This window comes from Anguilla anguilla, chromosome 15 (genome assembly GCF_013347855.1).
Source record: "Anguilla anguilla isolate fAngAng1 chromosome 15, fAngAng1.pri, whole genome shotgun sequence".
In the NCBI taxonomy this organism is placed as follows: domain Eukaryota; kingdom Metazoa; phylum Chordata; class Actinopteri; order Anguilliformes; family Anguillidae; genus Anguilla; species Anguilla anguilla.
In genome coordinates this window covers 32,054,123-32,072,237 of record NC_049215.1, presented here as the reverse complement: position 1 = coordinate 32,072,237, position 18,115 = coordinate 32,054,123, and the positions used below count along the sequence as shown (strand labels likewise).

Sequence of the window (18,115 nt, the reverse complement as noted above, 5' to 3'; positions counted from 1 at the left end):
TTGGGGGACGCTGATAAGGGTCCCCGTGTGTCCGAAGTGCTAGCGGCTCCCACTCAGGAGGCTCCTGCATCCCCGCTAATGTGCCCGAATGAGCCAAACCCATCCCAGCACGCAGCGCGGCGTGCCCAGCCTGTCGTTCCACATGCGTCCAGCAGGTGGCACTGTTTCACAGAACAAAGCGTCTTCCTTCTTTTAATAGAACTGCAAGGTGCAATTACAGAATTCATTGCATCATTACAAGAAGTAGCTTTAGGCCCATGGATTTTAGGAACACAAGGTGTTACAGCCACAGGAGTTACAGACAGGCGCTGAATAAGTACTCGCGTCAGGCTCTATAATGACATCTGGATTAGTTAGGAGCAAACGGTGTTACAAAATAAAGGCAATCAGAGAGTGAATCAATGCTTTCAGCTGCTTATCTCTCTGACAATTACTAAAACCGGCACTGATATCTCTCTCTCTCATTCTCTCTCTCTCTCTCTCTCTCTCGCTCTTTCACACACACACCTTAATCCCAGCATAGAAACGCCTATTCCCTGATCTCTCTCTCTCTCTCTCCTTCTCCCCCTCTCTCACTCTCTCCCTCTCCATCTCTCTCTCTGACACGTTAGACCAAGCACAGACATGCCCCTTTTCCCCGACAGCTATCTATCGCCAGATCACTCTATCACATTTCTATTAAAATTAAATTCAGTGGGTATCCCTCCTAATTAAATTAGTTAGCCCCGGTTCAGTCTAAGATCATCCTGTCCGGTAAGTGCCGAGCTCCCCGTTGCTTTGGCCGTTTCTCCAGCGGCAGGACTGTTGATTTTGTTACGCAACGTTTGAAATGAAAGCGGTGAACACCTGAAAGCTGTCTCTCACCGTTACGCTCACGAAGAGCCTCGAGTCTCAAGAGGATTGAGACCCAGATGGTGTCAAACGCGCCAAAAGCCTTCGATACCAAAAAAGCACTGAGTAGCACTTTCTAGGACTAAACATTCTTCTGTTTTTTTCCCCCCCTCCATTTAATTTGCGTTGCAGGTCGGTTGGTGCCCCCTGCGTAAGTTCTGGTGTTTTCGGTTCTACTTGATACACATTCTGAAACAGTTCCCCACAGCTGGGTTTTTTTTCAGAAACGGTACACTGGTGAGACACTAGTTTGCACAATTAAAACTTTAAAGCCCGATTTCTGATGTGATCGGGGAGCCTCACTGTTTAGGGTTTTTAAAACTTTTGAAACTTTTGAATTTGAATTTAAGCTGAATTGCAATAACAGCATGGGGCCAAAAAAGTGAATTCTTCTCCAACATTTATTCAGCCATAATGCTAATTAATATTGCAAGAAAAATCACTTAAAAATGTATCAATCAAACATTTATTATAAATAGCACTGTGAATTGGGTTTCAACAGGAATAATTTAAAGACCCTGTGCGATCAAAATTAATGATTTTTTCAGAGTTTATGATAAATAACCCAAAGAAAAGATGTACTATTATAGGTGTACTATTATATTAAACATACTACCACCTACAGGAGGATTTGGTATTGAGCTTTTGAAACCCATGTTAGTTACACAAACTACATAGTGATTTTCATTTTAAATAATCGGTGGTACATCATTTTTGTAGGGTTAAGGTTATATATATATATATATATATATATATATATATATATATATATCCTTTCCTACAACAGATCAAAATATTGACTGCATCACCTCATGAATTTTCTGAAGATTCAGAAAATTTGAATTTTTCAGCTTTAGCAGTAAGGGAACATTAAACATTCAGGAGACAGAGTTCGGTATCTGGCGAATCTAAAGGATCTGTGACGCACAGTAAGGTGTCTTTGGTTGCCTCCTATAAACTATCTTTGGGGGTGACCTACCTGGAGGAATCTGTAATCCCAGAGGGTTTCCATGGAGACCTGCACAAGTGTTCCACGGGCTGTTTCTATGGACGCTTCTCCAGGGGTCTTTGGCATTTCCCTGGGAAGTCATGCGACGAGCAAAACAACACCTCACTAGAATAGCTAGAACAATAAAGAAAAAAAACAAATAGGAAATAAACTGGCAAAACTTGTTCTTCAAATTAGAGTCTTGACTGATGAAATGTGCGAAGAGGTTGACATGAATACTGCCTGTGTCGCGCAAAAAGCCTATTTTAAAAAAAACACTTCCCAGACACTGCAAAAACTGCCTGCCTATACAGCATTTTTGATTCAAAGCCACAACTGTAATTTATTTTTTAAATATTAAAAACCAAAATGGACAATCAAGGCCTTTCCATCACTCCAAACCAAGCGCTGTTTTCTGCAGCAGAGACGTTCACAGAGTTGTGTGACTGAGATTCAAGCTGCAACCTCTCTGTATGTAGAACCCATTGCAGGAATACTAATGTGAGTGTTCCTGTCGGTGCCTGATGAACACACAATGTTTGTCATCCTGAAAAACACTGCTTCTGTTCCTGTGAATAAATAGCAATGTGTTGTTTTTTTTTTACATTTTCATAATCACCTTTTAATATAAAAGTTCAAGCTATAAATGCACTTTGAAACAACACAAGCGACAAAACCTGTCTGTGATATTATAGTCCCTGTGGACCAGCTCTGCACACAGAGAGAGAGAGAGAGCAAAAACCCACAGAATCTTTACTGAGTCACAAGTGCAAAAATGGCTGCTACAGCTGTCTTTCAGTTTCAGTTTCATTAAGTGGCATCTGTTTGAACTTTCAAACTGTTTTCTGCTCTTGCATTCAAATTAACCCCATAAAACAAAACCAGTGTGCCTAAAAAAAAAAAAAACCTGTTCTTTTATTCTGAGCTTTCTGTAGCTCCCGGTCATACCCCAGCTGTTTGCTGCTGAGGTTCCCACTGCTGGTGCTGTTAGCGTTGCTTTAACCTGCCCGGTTCACCTTATTTAGCTCACTGTCACAGCAAAATGATGCCATTAATACAGCAGTACTGCTCTTGCGAATTTGAACCTGCAACCCCGTTGTGTACAAGTGCAGTTCCTACACAGCTGCACACGTCCGTCCAATCACGTCTGTGCTTCTCGTGTCAATAGATTAAGGCACACTGTGTTTCTTCCTTTAAGTGAATGGTTTAAATTCAAACCCTGAACACCCCTGCAATAACATAATAGTTTGTCCCAGAAGGGCACAGGCCAAAACATTTATCCACACACATACAGCCAGTGCCTGCAGCTTTCAGCCTGGCAGTCTGCCAGCTGAACTGCACAGTCCACCAGCTGAGCTGCGCAGTTTTCCAGCTGAGCTGCGCAGTCCACCAGCTGAGCTGCGCAGTCCACCAGCTGAACTGCGCAGTTTTCCAGCTGAGCTGCGCAGTCCACCAGCTGAGCCGTGCAGTTTTCCAGCTGAGCTGCGCAGTCCACCAGCTGAGCACACACACAAACATGCACACAAACACACAAACGTGCACACACACACACACACACACACACAAACACACAAACACACACAACAATGATGTCAACACTTTAGTTCCATAGCCCAGTGCTTCCCAAACATTATGATGCCAGAATCCACTTTATGAGCGTTATATTTGTTTCTATGTTAACAATTGAGTTGGGAGTCATTGAATTAGGCACAGGTCAATATTAAACAGAAGGTCAAATATTAGATTGAAATACTAATTGAATGGACACTGTACACATTTTAACTTGACTGAAGTGAATACCTATGGACAGTTTATTATATACAGGACACTACTGTAAATTAGTTTTGTCTTGTATATCTCATTCCCATAATCCTTCCTGTAGTTCAGGGTAAACAGGACAAAAGATAGCCAATGTAGGAGTAAAGAGTAATATGGCAGGTTGTGAAATGACAAGAGAGCCACAGGTGTCCCTCAGGTCTTGGTGTTAGGGGAGAGGTGTGTGTGTGTGTGTGTGTGTGTGTGTGTGTGTGTCGAGGGAGGGAAGGGGGGGCGGTTGGGTTTTTGGAGGTCCCTCAGAGACCACTGCTCTGAAACATATTCTCTGGATTAAACTGGTTATTGCTCCTGAGAGAGAGAGAGAGAGAGAGTGTGTGTGTGTGTGTGTACGCGTGTGCGCGCACACATGTGCATGCGCATGTGCGTGTGCGCATACGTGCACGTGTGTACGTGTGCGTGCAGGTTTGTGTATGTGTGTGTGTGTGTGTGTGCGCATGTGCTTGTACGTGAGTGTATGCGTGTGCGTGTGTATGTGTATGTGAGCATGCGCATGTGTGTGTGTGTGTGTGTGTTTGTGTCCATAGGGATGGGGGCTTGGGGATGTTTTGGGGGCAGTGGAGTGGTAGTCCTGCCTTCACAATGCCCATCTATACCAGTCCTGTAAACACTGACCTGAAACTGGCACTTCAGAACTATTAATGTTTTAAACACAAACTGAAAAACAGAACGTGTCGTTCTTCCCGCCTATTCTACCCATCACTCTGTTTATTATTGGACTCCAGCTCAGAGGGTACTGAGTGGATACTCTGACCATAGTGGAATATAAGATTGACACATCCACACAAATATAACGTTAAGTGGACTGGCTCAAGTAGCTCATTTCAAAATTAAGTACAATGACCATTTTAAATCAAATCTATCCCACTCTATAGCCCACCTATTCGCCATCAATATATGTGTTGTATATTGATATGGGGTCACTTCTTTTTTTCTTTTTTAGCAAAAAGGGCCAGGATGGGGTTTAGCAATGAAGTGAGTGTCACAAATCCCTTCGTTAACTCCCTTAAGGGGGGGGGGGGGGACTATTGCAGAGGTAGAAATCCGGTTTATGAAGCCTTTAGTCGGTAACCCGTAGCCTACTTCACACCTCAGTTCGGTTTTGGCATAAAGACTGGATAACTTGCTTTAAAGTTATCGGGCTTTAAAGTTATTACTTTAGTATTCACTGGAAATAATGGAAAACCGTTAACAAGATAAACGCGACCTAAACACCGAAAACTGCTTTTCCAACTATTTTCATCATTACAAAACCTTGTGTGGTTTAAACAGAATATTAAATGAGAAGACTAAAAAGACAAACAAACCCACCTTACTGTCGGAGAAGAACACCTGATGCGCTCGCGCCAGATGTGGGTTCTTCTGGCAGTGCGCTGTGGCGCGCGGAGCAGTCCCGCGTGCGCTGCCTGTGCAGGCTGCGCGCTTGAATGGATGCGGGAGAGGTGCAGTGTCACTGGCCCTCAGGCAGCGCGCGCCGTGATTTCTCGCTTCCTCCCAAGGCAAACTCCCACGGCGAGCCTGTTTACTCTAAGCCCTCGAACCTAAGAGAGAGAGAGAGAAGCTAGATGCAGGATGCAGGCTTCCAGTTGCGCACCTGACTGAGCACGGTACCTTCTGTGAGATGGACTAATCAGGGAGGTAAACATGCCGACAATCTTCGGATTCAAAAACAAGCTAGCCAGTGTCTGTTTCATGCTTCATTGCACGACACAGGTGAGACCGGGTTGACAATAATTTAGTTTGAAAAGTGCATGCTGTGAACTATTATTTACGCTGGCACGGTTGTCGTTGCTAATTTCATTCTTGATCGTTATTTTTGAATGAATCTAGATTAATTTGTCAATGTTGTGGAAAAAAATAGGCTATTGTCCGTCAATATACATTTGTATCTCAGCATATTTTTTGTGGCACAACTAACATCGCGTATTCAAAGTGAGAACAAAAACAAAGATTTTCCAACACACGGTAGGCTATTTGTCAAGCATGAGTATCTGAACTGCCTGTAGCATTGTGCAATTGAGAGCCCGGTAGTTAAGGGAAGCCAGTGCTTAAACGGCGACATTCTGCTTAAAATAATTCCACTGTTTCTGTTTGTTGAGAATTGCTTTGTTTTCAAATCTTAAAATGTTCAGCGATTGGATGACGATCATACTTCTAACAAACTGAACGACTGATGTCTAAGGCTTTGGAAAACCAGAAAAAAAAAAAAACCGTTGGAAATAGTTAAATATCTATGTGACTTGTAATTGTCATATTTCAAATCCACCCGTTACTAAAAATAGCAACTGTTCATTCATGCGTTGTCTGAACACTGCAAGTAAGTTTGAAGAGGCCAGTAATGCTCGTAATGGAAACTATGAGCATGACCACTTCCTGTTGGTGCCCCCAGTGCACCTGCGCTCTATCAAACGCCCGTGTCCGTTGCATCTGAGCCCCCTGTCATGTCATTCATTTTGGCAGGTGGCTCAGTCACATCCGAGTCACGCACGAGTAACAGATGCACAGCGAGAGGAGGCGCATCTCTCGCATCCTCCCCCGTGCAACCAGCAAGCGTTCGTTCAGAAATGACTCGTCTGACTTCCACCACGGTCCCTGTTTGTCAAAGAGAGAGGTTGCTGCCTGCACAAGCAGACAGCACGAGGCTGTGGGACCCCATATTCAATTATAAGGACGTGCACACCCAGGCAGCGAGCGACTCCGGCCCAGATCTGTGCTGAGTCCGGCCTAGCAGTGCTGGCTTTTGGGCTAGAATCGGTCCAGTGGCTTTGTTGTGTGAATATGGACCCACACACACACACACGCTCACGCACAAACACATACACACATGCGCACATGCTCACACACACACCTCACACACCGCCTTGAGTAACTGATTGTTTGTTCTGGGGATTTCAGTGGCCTTTGTCCACCTCTCAAGCCCAGTTTCACTGGTTTGCCAGTGTTCCTCAGTCAGTGCCTTAATTTCATCAGAGCTCGAACGGCCTCTGGTCACGTGCAGCTGTGGAGAGGGGAAGGGGGAGGCTGGCTGGAGGGCGTCTGGTAACATTAATACCCAGAGAGCCTGTGGGGATAAAAGAGAGAGAAAGAGGGTTTAAATGTAGAGAGAGAGAGAGAGAGAGAGCGAAACTCATCAGGGGAGTAGGAGGAGCGATGGAGGAGAGAGATGAGAGATGGAGAGAGAGAGAGAGAGAGAGAAATGTGTGTTTGTGCCAGGTATCTCGGGAGGAGTGCAGGGAGAGAGTTCTGGTCATTTATAAATTGATCATGTTTCTCTTTTCCAGGAGGTGAAGACACACAGCTCTTACGACGGAGAGTGTGAGTATGTGTGGATCTGGTGAATGGAAGCTGGATCACATGACGGGAGGTTCAGATGTTCTGCTGATGTGTGGATGTGTCTGAGTTGGATACATCCAATCAAAGGAGTTTTCGGTTTGTAGGCCTTGCAGCAATAAAATCTAGATTCACAGTGTTTGGTTTAGTTTAAATCTAGAGTCACAGACAGTGTTTATTTTAGTTCTTGTCAGACAGTTTTTAGTTTAAATCTAGAGTGACAATGTTTGGTTTAGTTTAAATCTAATGAGATAGCGTTTAGTTTATATCTAGTCACAGTGTTTAGTTTAAGTTTAGAGTCACAGTAAGTGTTTAGTTTTGTTTTAAGTCAAGAGTCACAGACAGTGTTTGGTTTAGTTTAAATCTGGTCACAGACAGTGTTTGTTTCTTTTCAAGACTATTTTCAAGACATTAGCTTTTGTATCTACTGACTGGCAATGGAAAAAAGTTTTGATTGTGATGTCTGTTCAGGGGAACACTTCATGTATTTTCCAGTTTTAAATGGCATCTTCCTTGATTTTTTAAGTGTAAATGTGGGATATTTCCTGGATCAGAAATTTTACTTCCCAAATAGGGGCAGTTCTTGAAGCCTGCAAGGGGATAGATTTCTGCACTATAAAATATTGTGATGCACAAACACCATCCTCGGACATGGATCCTCAGACTTGGGGGACCCCCTGTGTGTGTGCTGGTTCTTTAAGAATTCCTTCCTTAAACACACCTCAATGCAATACAGGTTTGGCTCATTGATTTAGTTTCACTGACCGGTTAGCCATACGCTCCGCAAGTAGGATCCCAGTCATTTCACCTGTCAGTCCTGATTCTTACCGAGACTGACCAGATTTTTTCCTGAATGGCCTCTTTTTTGGTGCTGGAAATATCCATCCGTACGGGTTTCTTTAAAAAAATGTCTGGAATTTAGGTTGGCTTGTTCTATGGGCCGTATATAAATAAACAAATAGCATAATATTATGCTAATGATGTCTACACACTCATGTCCTCTTTTTTTTCGAAAACCAAAATATGGTCATCCTAGTTTTTCTTATAGCAGAAAAAGAAAGCATTAGTCGATCTGACTGATTAAAGGTTCTGGGGTGTGAGTATAGGAGATTATTCTTCATGGCCTACATAGATAGCTATTTTTGACATAATGTGGCCTGAAGATGGGACGTCATCCCTCAGTGGTCATTAAAGGTGTCTAATTAAGAGAAACTTGTTACAATACAGGGGTTGCAGTTGTCGTGTGGAAAATAACTGCAACCGTGGATCCCCCAGGACCAAGTTTGCAAGCTCATAACCCCAGAGTAGACATATGGAATGACATTCCGTATGTGTCCACAAGGGGGCGTCTTTTGGGATTTAAATGGTGATTGTTAACCCTGATTACATAGTCCAGGTCCTCATCAGCTGCTTTTGTCTATATGCTCAAGGTGATTTAATTACTTCCTGCCTGGTGGATCATTTGCTGTTGTTAAAGAGACTGATAACAGACAAATCAGCTGATGGTGTTTAGATTTTAGTCGTGTCCTTGAGTTCACTCTGTGTCACACCCGTCTCTCTCAGCTAGGTGGGGTATTCAGCAGAGAATGACCCTCCCACGGACGGCACCTCACAAATCGTAAGTGGGCTCTCGTCCCAGTCCTCTACTGAAACTCATGTGTGGCCTGATTTGGTCCTGAAGAGCTGCAAGGGCTTGTTAGTTTTTCCATTTTCACTTTAAAATCAGCAATGAGCTCAGACCAAAGAGACCGGATGAGGTGAGCTGTCTGTGCGATCAATACAGCTGCTTTATTTGATCAATTAATAGCGAAGTAACGGCAAACACTTATTTACGGCTCTCCGTAGGACTTGTCTGTTTGTTTGTCTGTCTGCCTGCCTGCCTGCCTGTCTGTCTGTGTGTGTCTGTCTGTTTGTCTGTCTATCCGCTTGCTGTTTGTCTGTCTGTCTGTGGGCTCCTGACTGAATGTTAAGTGGTGCCACCCATAGCTGGTCTGTCTGTGAAGGTGGTCCCCAGTGAAGATCCTCGCAGGCAGACTCTAACATTTTAAAGAGGGAGGTTGGACTTTGGGCCAAACACATTAGCATTCATGCGGTCATAGGCCGTCTGAAGTGTATTTGCTCATTGGCACAATTAATACACTTTGGTGCCCATTCATTCTGCAGGAGAGGGTGCTAAGAGGAAGGCTAGTGGAATAGCACAGTCATGTTTTCCCCCCCTTCTCTCTAGGATGCTGGTGGATGACCTGCAGCTCAGCAGTGATGACGACAACATCACAGTAAGAACACGCCCATCTCTCTCTCTCTCTCTCTCTCTCTGTCTCTCTGTCTCACTTTCTCTCTGTCCCAGTGTGTGTAAAGGAGAGCGTATAACGAATGAAAAGAGAGGGAAAGAAACAGAGAGAACAGAACTGGGGTTACTGTATATCTGCTGTATGAGTGCTGAGGATAATGAATGAGGCTGAAGCAGGCACGGGTGGTACTGAACCAAGTTTGGGCCATACCGAACCAGGCTCCGGTGGTACTGAACCCAGCTCAGGAGGGACTGGACCAGGCTCAGAAGGTACTGAGCCAGGCTCTGGTGGTACTGTACCAGGATTAATACACACTGGATATTAGTTGACTGGCAGAAATGTCTATATCTTTATATCTTCTGCACTAACAGATTAATGGAGTGTTTAGTCAATGTTGTTTACAATGACTTCAGCTCTCTGTAAAGGAATTTTGGCTTCTCTGTTTGTCTCACATAGCCAGAACCACATGGAACTGTCTGGGCCACTAGAGAAAGGTGAGTATGCTTTTTACAGTACTATTTTATCTTATTATCCATCCATCCATCTATTATCTTTACCCGCTTATCCTGGGCAGGGTCATGGAGCCTATCCCAGTGCATTGGGCAAGTGAAAGGAATACACCTTGGCTGCCAATCTATCACAGGGCACACACACACCATTTACTCACACACTCATACCTATGGGCAATTTGTGCTCATGTCTCTGCGCATTTATCCGTGAATGTGTGTGAGTATTAAACGCTGATGTTGACGTGCAGCTCTGCAGAGCAGCAGTGGTCACACACACATGGCAGGAGGTTGAGGGCTCCCAACTCCAACTCCAACTCCAGCTCCAGCTCCAGTTCCAGCTCCAGCTCCAGATCCGGCTCCAGCTCCAGGTCCAACTCCAGGTCCAGCTCCAGCTCCAGTTCCAGCTCTTCCAGGTCCTTCAGTGACTCGGGTGGCAGTGCCCAGCGCTCATGCAGTCGCAGCCCAGAGGTTCACCCTGACCCTGGGCCCCCAGCCCCCACATGGCCCCTGACCAGCAGCATGGAGGAGGTACGCCAGCTAGACGCTCTGCTGTACTGCATTACTTATTCTATCTCTCTCTCTCTCGCTCTCTCTCTGTCCATCTCTCTCTCTCTCTGTCTCTCTCTCTCCCTCTCTCTCTCTGTCTCTCTCTCTCGCTATCGTTAGCTCAGACATTCCGCTGATCTTTTTTATTTCCCTCCTTCCTCTCTCAGATAGAGCCACCCTCCCCAACACAGTGGCATTTGAACCGGTGGCTGAACAAAGTGAGAAAAAGACAGGCCTCTGGCGACCAGGAGCAAAGCGTGGAGGCGGAGCCAGCCTCGAACCCGGACTCCGACAGCGTCCAATCCCCCGGGGGAACCTGGAGGGGGGACCACAGCCCCGCGCCGAGGGACGTCCAAAGCCCCAACTACAGTCCCGCTCCCAGCCCCACTTTCAACTACAGCCCCAGGTCTAGCAGCCCCGACCTCAACTCCAGCGACAGCCGCCCTGCCAGTCCCGCTCTATGCCCTGATTTCACACCTCGCCTTCAGCCCGGCCTCTATGCACGCCAAAGCCCGAATCCTAATCACAGCCCCATGTCTCCTTCTCAGCCTGATAACAGGATGATTGCCCAGCACTGGCCCAGTGCTGAGTCGAACCGCAGATATAGCACTAGTCCTAGTCCCAGTCCCAGGCCTTACCCTCAGCCTAAATCTAGCCACAGCCCTAGTAACAGGCATTATTTTAAGACTAAATCTAGCGTCAGTCCTAGTGCTAGGCATCACTCTAAGCCAAAATCTAGCCTCAGCCCTATTCCATACTCTAAGCATAAACGTAGCGTCAGCCCTAGTGCCAGGCCTCATTCTCAGCCCAAATCTAGCCTCAGCCCTAGTCCCAGGCCGCAGTCTAAGCCTACATCTAACCTCAGCCCTAGTTATAGGCCTCACTCCAAGCCAAAATCTAGCCTCAACCCCAGGTATCACTCTAAACCTAAATCTAGCCTCAGCCCTAGTTCTAGGCCGCAGCCTGAGCCTAAATCTAGCCTCAGCCCTAGTTCTAGGCCTCACTTAAAGCCTAAATCTAGCCTAAACCCCAGGCATCCTTCTAAGCCTAAATCTAGCCCTAGTCCTACTTCCAGACATCATTCTAAGTCTAAATCGAGCCTCAGCCCAAGTTCCAGGCCTCACTCAAAACATAAATCTGTCCCCAACCCCAAGCCTATTTCCCAGCCTAAATCTAGCCCTAGTCCTCAGCCTCACTGTCAGCCTAAATCTGGGCACAGTTCCAGGCTTCACTCTAAGCCTAAATCTAGCCTTAGCCCTAGTCCCAGACATCACTCAAAGCCTAAGTCTAGCCTTAGCCCTAGCCCCAGACATCACTCAAAGCCTAAATCTAGCCTTAGCCCTAGTCCCAGACATCACTCAAAGCCTAAGTCTAGCCTTAGCCCTAGTCCCAGACATCACCCGAAGCCTAAGTCCAGCCTCAACCTTAGTCCCAGACATCACCCGAAGCCTAATTCTGACCTTAGCCTCAGTTCCAGGCCTCAGCCTAAATCCAGCTCTCACCCACAGCCTCACTCTCAGCCTAAATCTATGTCAAGTTCCAGACCTTTCTCTCAGCCTAAACCGAGCCTGAATCCCAGCTCTAATCCTACAGTGAAGTTACACGCCAAACCTTCCCATTCCCAACATAGGAAGCCCTCCTCTGGAGTGATGGAGAGCGAGGTGGATGGCCAGAAAATGCCGCTTGCCTCCCAGAGAAAGGAGGTGCCAAAACATCTTTGGGTTAGGGAATCTGAGGATGAGGAGGACAGGAGGAAGGAGAGGAAAGAGAAGAAGAGGAAAGAGAAGGAGGAGAGGAAGAAAGAGAAAATGGGGAAGCAAGAGAAAGGGAAGGAGAGAGGGAAGACGCATGAAGTCGAAGCCCCAGCCGTGCAGCCCAAAGAGAGGCTCCACATGACCACCCAGAGGCCTCAGAAGCCCGTACCGGACCAGGAGCGGGAGAGGAAGAAAAAGAAGAGACGGAAGACTGAAGAGACCTCCGTCCCAGAGCCTAAGGCACCCCTGCCCCCCTCTCCTCCCCGCAAGCCCGTCATATCCCCCACGGACTCTTCCTCGGAGTCTGAACCCGGGCCCCAACCGACGTCCTCCACCACCACCGCCAAGGTCCTGGCGGACTCCACCTCTGGCCAGAGGCTGGGCTCCAGGGGCCAGCAGAGCAGAGCCGAGAAGCCCCGGACGGTCCAGCTGAATTTGGGCCGCCCCAGGCCGGCCGACTCCACCTCCGGCCAGAGGCCCAGCTCCAGAGAGCAGCCGGGCAGGGCGGGAAGGCCCAGGAAAGCCCAGCAGAACTCGGGCCGCTCCGCCTGCTGGGCCGAAGAGACCCCGGTGGAGAAGCACGGCGGGCAGGGGCAGCACAAACTCTACACCCTGGTGCCGTTCGGCCGCACCGGGGGCACCCTTGGCCACGGGCGCTCGCCCCCCTCCTCCCAGTACTCCCGCGCCCGCAGTCTCAGGTCCCTGAGGGTGAGGATCGACCTCACCCTCCTGCCGGGCCCCCCCGAGGCCACCCGCACCTCCCGCGCCCGCTCCTCCTCATCCTCGTCTTCGTCATCCTCGCTCAAGAAGGCTCGCCGGAAAGGGGGCGCCAAGCGTCTGTGCTCCCCTCAGTCGGACCAAAAGAGGAGGCGCAAGGTAAGACCCCCGACAGCATCCCGAGAGAGAATGAAATGAATGAATGAATGAATGAATCACTGCATTTTTGTAGTGCTTTTCCAGATGCTCAAAGTGCTTTACGGTGATGAGGGAAAAACTCACCTCAACCACCACCAATTTGCGTCACCCACCTGGGTGATGCACGACAGCCATTTTGCGCCAGAACCCTGGCCACACAGCTGAGGTGGGGAGGGAGAGCCAATTTGATCAGGGGATGATTAGGTAGCAGGTTTAGAGAGCCAGGTTGGGAATTTAGCCAGGACACTAGGAAACCCCCTACTATTTGCAATAAGTGTCTTGATGGGCAAGCACCTTGAAGTTATTTTTGGGAAAGTAATCCAACCATAGAGAAAGTTTGTGGACATATTTTACGACAGAAGGAATGACCCCTTCAGGGCAGATTTTAACTCTTGTAGAAGCTCCATAGACACTTTCCAGAGTGAAGGGGACAGGCATCATGCAGTGTGTATCCATGTTTGTGTGCCAGTACCCATGTCCTGTTTCACTGGCAGTTATTTGAGTCACTTGTCTGTTCCCCCAGTATGAAGAGGTAGATCTTTGGAAAGATGGCAAGCAGAACCACGATCCCCCACCAAACTGGGCAGGTTCCACTGGCAAGACCCCTGTGGAAACTCACACCGACACCAGACTCAACAAGTATGGCCTCTACACACCTGTACACATTACCACACGGCCACACACACAACCGGAGCCACACACAAACAGACCTTCTCACATACACCCACAACCAGACCTTTCCTTGCCATACACACATGCACCTTCTGTCACACACACAAGCAAAGGTATTTACCTCATTCACATACACATTACATTACATTACATTACATTTAGCAGACGCTCTTATCCAGAGCGACGTACAACAAGTGCATTAGTTCAAGGTGCAGAGGTGCAAAAGAAACACACTAGAGTGAAGTAAAGATCGTAGTGCCAGAAGTGACCACATAGATCAGGACTCCAACCCTGTAGAGTAACCTGTTCAGCAAACAACAATCCTGCCAAGTACAAACTAGCACTGAAATCACATTTGCCTAATCAGAATCAGACAAAAACAAAAACAATCCTGCCAAATAAAAACTAACGTAGTCGTATACACGTACCTGCTTTCCTCCCAAATGTTTGGACAGATGCAAAGAGGATCGACCAGCCAATAAGCGGAAGCCCCTGTCACCCCTCTCCCCTCTGACGGCTACCCCAGAGCCCCCCAAGAATGTGGAGGTACCCCTGCCCCCTGTCAAGGCAAGAATGGAAGAGCCACCCGTTCAGAAGACACAGACTGAGGTGAGATACGTTCACGTAGGTGAGGCACTGCAGTCCAGTAGAGCAAAGTACAGGGAAGATTCCAGAAAACTTCTACAGAGAGAGTACAAGACAGCTATGATTGAAATAATACAGGTCAGTTAGGACACTGTGTTTGATAGTACAGGTGACTTAGGACATTGATAGTACAGGTGGGTTAGGACTCCGTGTTTGACAGTACAGGTGACTTAGGACACTGTGTCTTATAGTACAGGTGAGTTAGGACACTGTGCTTGATAGTACAGGTAAGTTAAGACACTGTGTTTGATAGTGCAGGTGAGTTAGGACACTGTGCTTGATAGTACAGGTGAGTTAAGACACTGTGTTTGATAGTACAGGTGAGTTAGGACACTGTGCTTGATAGTACAGGTGAGTTAAGACATTGTGTTTGATAGTACAGTTGGGTTAGTCTGTAACTCAGCAGGTTACCTGTCGCTCTTAAGATTCCGATGGCCCGGCAGCAAGGCCTCCCCAAGTCTGTGTGCGAGTACCAGAGTATCCGCCCCCCCCAAACCCAAACTACGGGCCACAGACAGGGTCCGTCCATCAGGGACATGTGAGTGACGCTCTTACTCCCCCCCCCTCCCTTTCCAACCACTCTTTTAAACGTGGCAGTGTTTGTGATGCGAAATGTGCTCTGTCCCCCACCTCCCCCAAACTCTCCCCCCCCCCCCCCCCCCCCCCCAGCGCCCTGCAGGTGGAGCGCTACATGCTCGAGGCGAAGAGACTGAAGCATCGGGCCGACTCCATGGTGAGCTGCTTTTAATTACCGTCTTCGTAGCTCGCAGACAGCGGTGTGAAGGGACGCCTCATAGTAATACGGCATGCATTTTTAATGGAAGGGTAGTTATGAATTGGCCATTAGCATGTGAGGCGTTTCCTGTGGGAGGGAAGACAAGACTTTTCCCCCTCTCATCTCCTCTCCTCTCCTCTCCTCCCCCTCCTGTTCTGTCCTCCTCCTTCCCAGGTGGACCGCTTCGGGAAGGTGCTCAACTATGTGGACGCCGCTCTGTCTTTCATGGAGTGCGGGAAGGCGGTGGAGGAAGGGCCCCTGGGGGCCAAGTCTCCCTACAGCATGTACGCTGAGACAGTGGAGCTGATCAGGTGAGTCTCTCACGCACACACACATGCACACGCACACACAGGCATGTGCACAGACACACACACACGTACATACAGACACACACACACACACGTGCGCACACACACACACACAGGTGTGTGCAGAAACACACACACACACACACATGCGCACACATACACTCACACGCAAACATGTACACACACATGCATGTGTGCACACACAAACACACAGATACACACGTACGCGCACACACACACACACACACACAGTAAGGATAACACACTTCTGTCATTGTCAGGTACGCACTGAGGTTGAAGAAATACCAGGGATCCAAGGCCAGTAACGAGGATAAGCAGCTGGCGGTGCTGTGGTGAGTTTACCCCCTGCTGGCCCTAAATCCATCATTCAATGATCATTTATTCACTATTTACTCATTTACTAACCATCTACTCGTCATTTACTCACCATTTACCCATCCGTTACTAATACCTTACTCATCATCAATGCTGGTGCTTGTTTGTACAGAGCTTACACGCATGCTTTTTTCACATGACGGTTTTGATTCACTGTTTGAACAGCAGCAACTTGTGCGTGTTTTTGAGTGTATGTTTACGTGCGTGTCTGTGTGTTATTGGAGTTTCCGGTGTCTGGCTCTCCTCTACTGGCGAATGTTCAGACTGAAGAAGGACCACGCCATCAAGTGCTCCAGCGCCCTGCTGGAATATTTCAAGGTGCACTCTCCCACCCTCCAGCGTCTTCCATTAGCACGAGGAAAAGCCAGCACCCCCCCCCCCCCCCATTTCATATCATACCCATAGCCTCTATACTGTTTTATAGTTAGGACATTCTCACATCCTAGTTCCTAGAACTGGACACAGTGCTTTAAAGGCGGTGAAAGTAAAAGTGTGCTTTTCTGTCATTTCTAGGGGGGTGGGGGGTGGGGTTGGGTGTGAAAGGCAGAGTAAGATTTTTGCTTTTTCTAATGGTGCTTATCCAGGTCTTCTTCTTCTTCTTCTTCTTCTTTTCCTCCAGAGCACCCCCAACTCCTTCCTGACTCCGCCCCCCTGGAACGCCACAGGAAAGTAAGGAATCTTCCTCAGCTCGTGGCGACCTTTGGAGATAACAGTTAAAATTTTAAATCAGAGCTGGAAACATTTCTAACAAAGTCTAAACATGTGCTTGGAAATGAACCCAAGGGGGAAGAATCACCCCTTTCCAGGGGCTTCCAAACAGGGTTCTACCAAAGCTGGTCCTTGCAGTGTTAACATAGCAGGGCTGTGGAGTTTCGGCAGAACACAGATGTGTTTAGGTGTGTTTTTGCAGCAGAAACGTCTTTTCGCGTACAGACGCCGTGCTTCTCCTCTCACCACAGGGACTCTGGGGTGCCCTCTTCCACGAACCCCTCGCCCCCCCTTCACTGCTCGCCCTCCGCCTCCATCAGCATTCCCCAGCACGTCCACCAGATGGCGGTGGAGCACCTGGAGATCACCAACAGCGTGCTCTACAGTTACGAGTACTGGGAGGTGGCCGACAACCTGGCTAAAGAGAGCAAAGGTTAGCAAGTCTGAAAGAAACGGACGGAGTGTAAACCTAAAGAGCTTAAATAACTTTTTATATATCAGACCGGAGTAAGATACTTTATTTTAAATACTTTCACCGTTTAAACAACAGTAAATTCATGCAGACTTTCAAAGAAATGCTTTTTCACCAATGTTCCGAGCAAAATTCATACTCTCATACGATTCTGTATTTTTATGTTAGTAACATTTCTTGTTGGAAAAAAATCTGCTGGAGGGTTTTTTCAAATATGCAGTTGACTAAGATCTGTATAAATACACAGAGAGCATCAGGAAGTCAACTGTAAATGATGTGGCTGTAAAAAATGAACTTCCTCCCTCTCTCTTTCCCCTCCCTCTTCCCCCTCTCTCTTCCCCCTCTCCCTTTCCCCTCTCTCTTTCCCTCTCTCTCCTCTCCAGAGTTCTTCAGCTACCTGAATTCCCTGATGGGGCCACTGACGCTCCAGAGCAGCATGGCTCACATCGTGCGCTACACCAGACAGGGCCTGCAGTGGATACGCGCCAGCGTTAAGCTGACTTAACGCCCAAACCCCAGGTTTAAGAGCCAGCGTTAAGCTGACTCAACACCCAAACCCCAGGTTTAAGAGCCAGCGTTAAGCTGACTTAACGTCTGGACCCCAGGTTAAGTGGCAGCCTTGAGTTGACTTAACTTAACGTCTGGACCCCAGGTTTATGGCCAAAGTTAAGCCGACTTAGCACTCAAAACCCAGGTTTAAGAGCCAGTGCTAAGTTGACTTAGCACCCGGACCCCAGGGTTAAAGCCAGCGTAAAGCGTACTTAGCGCCCAGACCCCAGGTTGGACGAGAGTGCGTGGATATTAAACAGCAGTACTGGGTCTGGTATCTGGTAAGGCACTGTCCCAGTGTATAGATGGGCCCTACGGTCTGGTATCTGTTAAGGCTCTGTTCCAATATGTGGATTGGGACCCACAGTCCAGTATCTGTTAAGGCTCTGCTCCAGTGCATGGATGGGTCCTATGGTCTGGTATCTGTTAAGGCTCTGTTCCAGTGCATGGATGGGTCCCATGTTCTGGTATCTGTTAAGGCACTGTTACACTGTGTGGATGGGCCCCACAGTCCGGTATCTGTTAAGGCTCTG

The 18,115-nt window shown here is 47.7% G+C and overlaps 1 protein-coding gene and 1 long non-coding RNA gene across 11 annotated transcripts in view; one reads left to right on the top strand and one right to left on the bottom strand.

Annotated features, from left to right (window-relative positions):
- LOC118213611 overlaps positions 1 to 5,123 on the bottom strand; it is a 20,132-nt gene extending 15,009 nt beyond the window's left edge. For 2 of the 4 annotated variants that reach the window (XR_004762458.1, XR_004762459.1), the window contains exons 1-2: positions 5,024 to 5,123; positions 1,871 to 2,014 (exon numbers count right to left, since the gene is read on the bottom strand). This is a non-coding gene — a long non-coding RNA (uncharacterized LOC118213611). Of the gene's footprint in view, positions 202 to 1,870; positions 2,015 to 5,023 lie in introns of all 4 variants that reach the window. The other 2 variants (XR_004762457.1, XR_004762460.1) reach the window with 2 other exon arrangements.
- Positions 5,124 to 5,252: 129 nt separating this feature from the next.
- Positions 5,253 to 18,025, top strand: aff3 (AF4/FMR2 family, member 3). Of its 7 annotated transcripts, none has more exons than XM_035392586.1 (17): positions 5,253 to 5,425; positions 6,994 to 7,027; positions 8,606 to 8,660; positions 9,270 to 9,318; positions 9,790 to 9,827; positions 10,163 to 10,370; positions 10,556 to 13,018; positions 13,581 to 13,696; positions 14,185 to 14,338; positions 14,800 to 14,912; positions 15,044 to 15,107; positions 15,324 to 15,460; positions 15,739 to 15,810; positions 16,078 to 16,171; positions 16,473 to 16,522; positions 16,813 to 16,994; positions 17,417 to 18,025. In XM_035392586.1, exons 1-17 carry the CDS (start codon positions 5,357 to 5,359, stop codon positions 17,536 to 17,538), a joined length of 4,020 nt encoding a protein of 1,339 aa, XP_035248477.1. In that variant the 5' UTR covers positions 5,253 to 5,356; the 3' UTR covers positions 17,539 to 18,025. The 7 variants fall into 7 exon arrangements, with proteins under 7 accessions (XP_035248477.1, XP_035248474.1, XP_035248480.1 ...); XM_035392583.1 differs by having other exon boundaries at positions 10,091 to 10,370; XM_035392589.1 differs by having other exon boundaries at positions 5,266 to 5,350; positions 8,610 to 8,660; positions 10,091 to 10,370.
- Positions 18,026 to 18,115: the final 90 nt, after the last annotated feature.

Bases quoted from the DNA above. Each gene is read 5' to 3' on its own strand.
- aff3 (XM_035392583.1), top strand. From the start codon at position 5,357: ATGCCGACAATCTTCGGATTCAAAAACAAGCTAGCCAGTGTCTGTTTC. The intron at 7,028-8,605 runs GTGAGTATGTGT...CGTCTCTCTCAG, and splicing joins CAGCTCTTACGACGGAGAGT to CTAGGTGGGGTATTCAGCAG. The intron at 15,461-15,738 runs GTGAGTCTCTCA...TGTCATTGTCAG, and splicing joins GAGACAGTGGAGCTGATCAG to GTACGCACTGAGGTTGAAGA.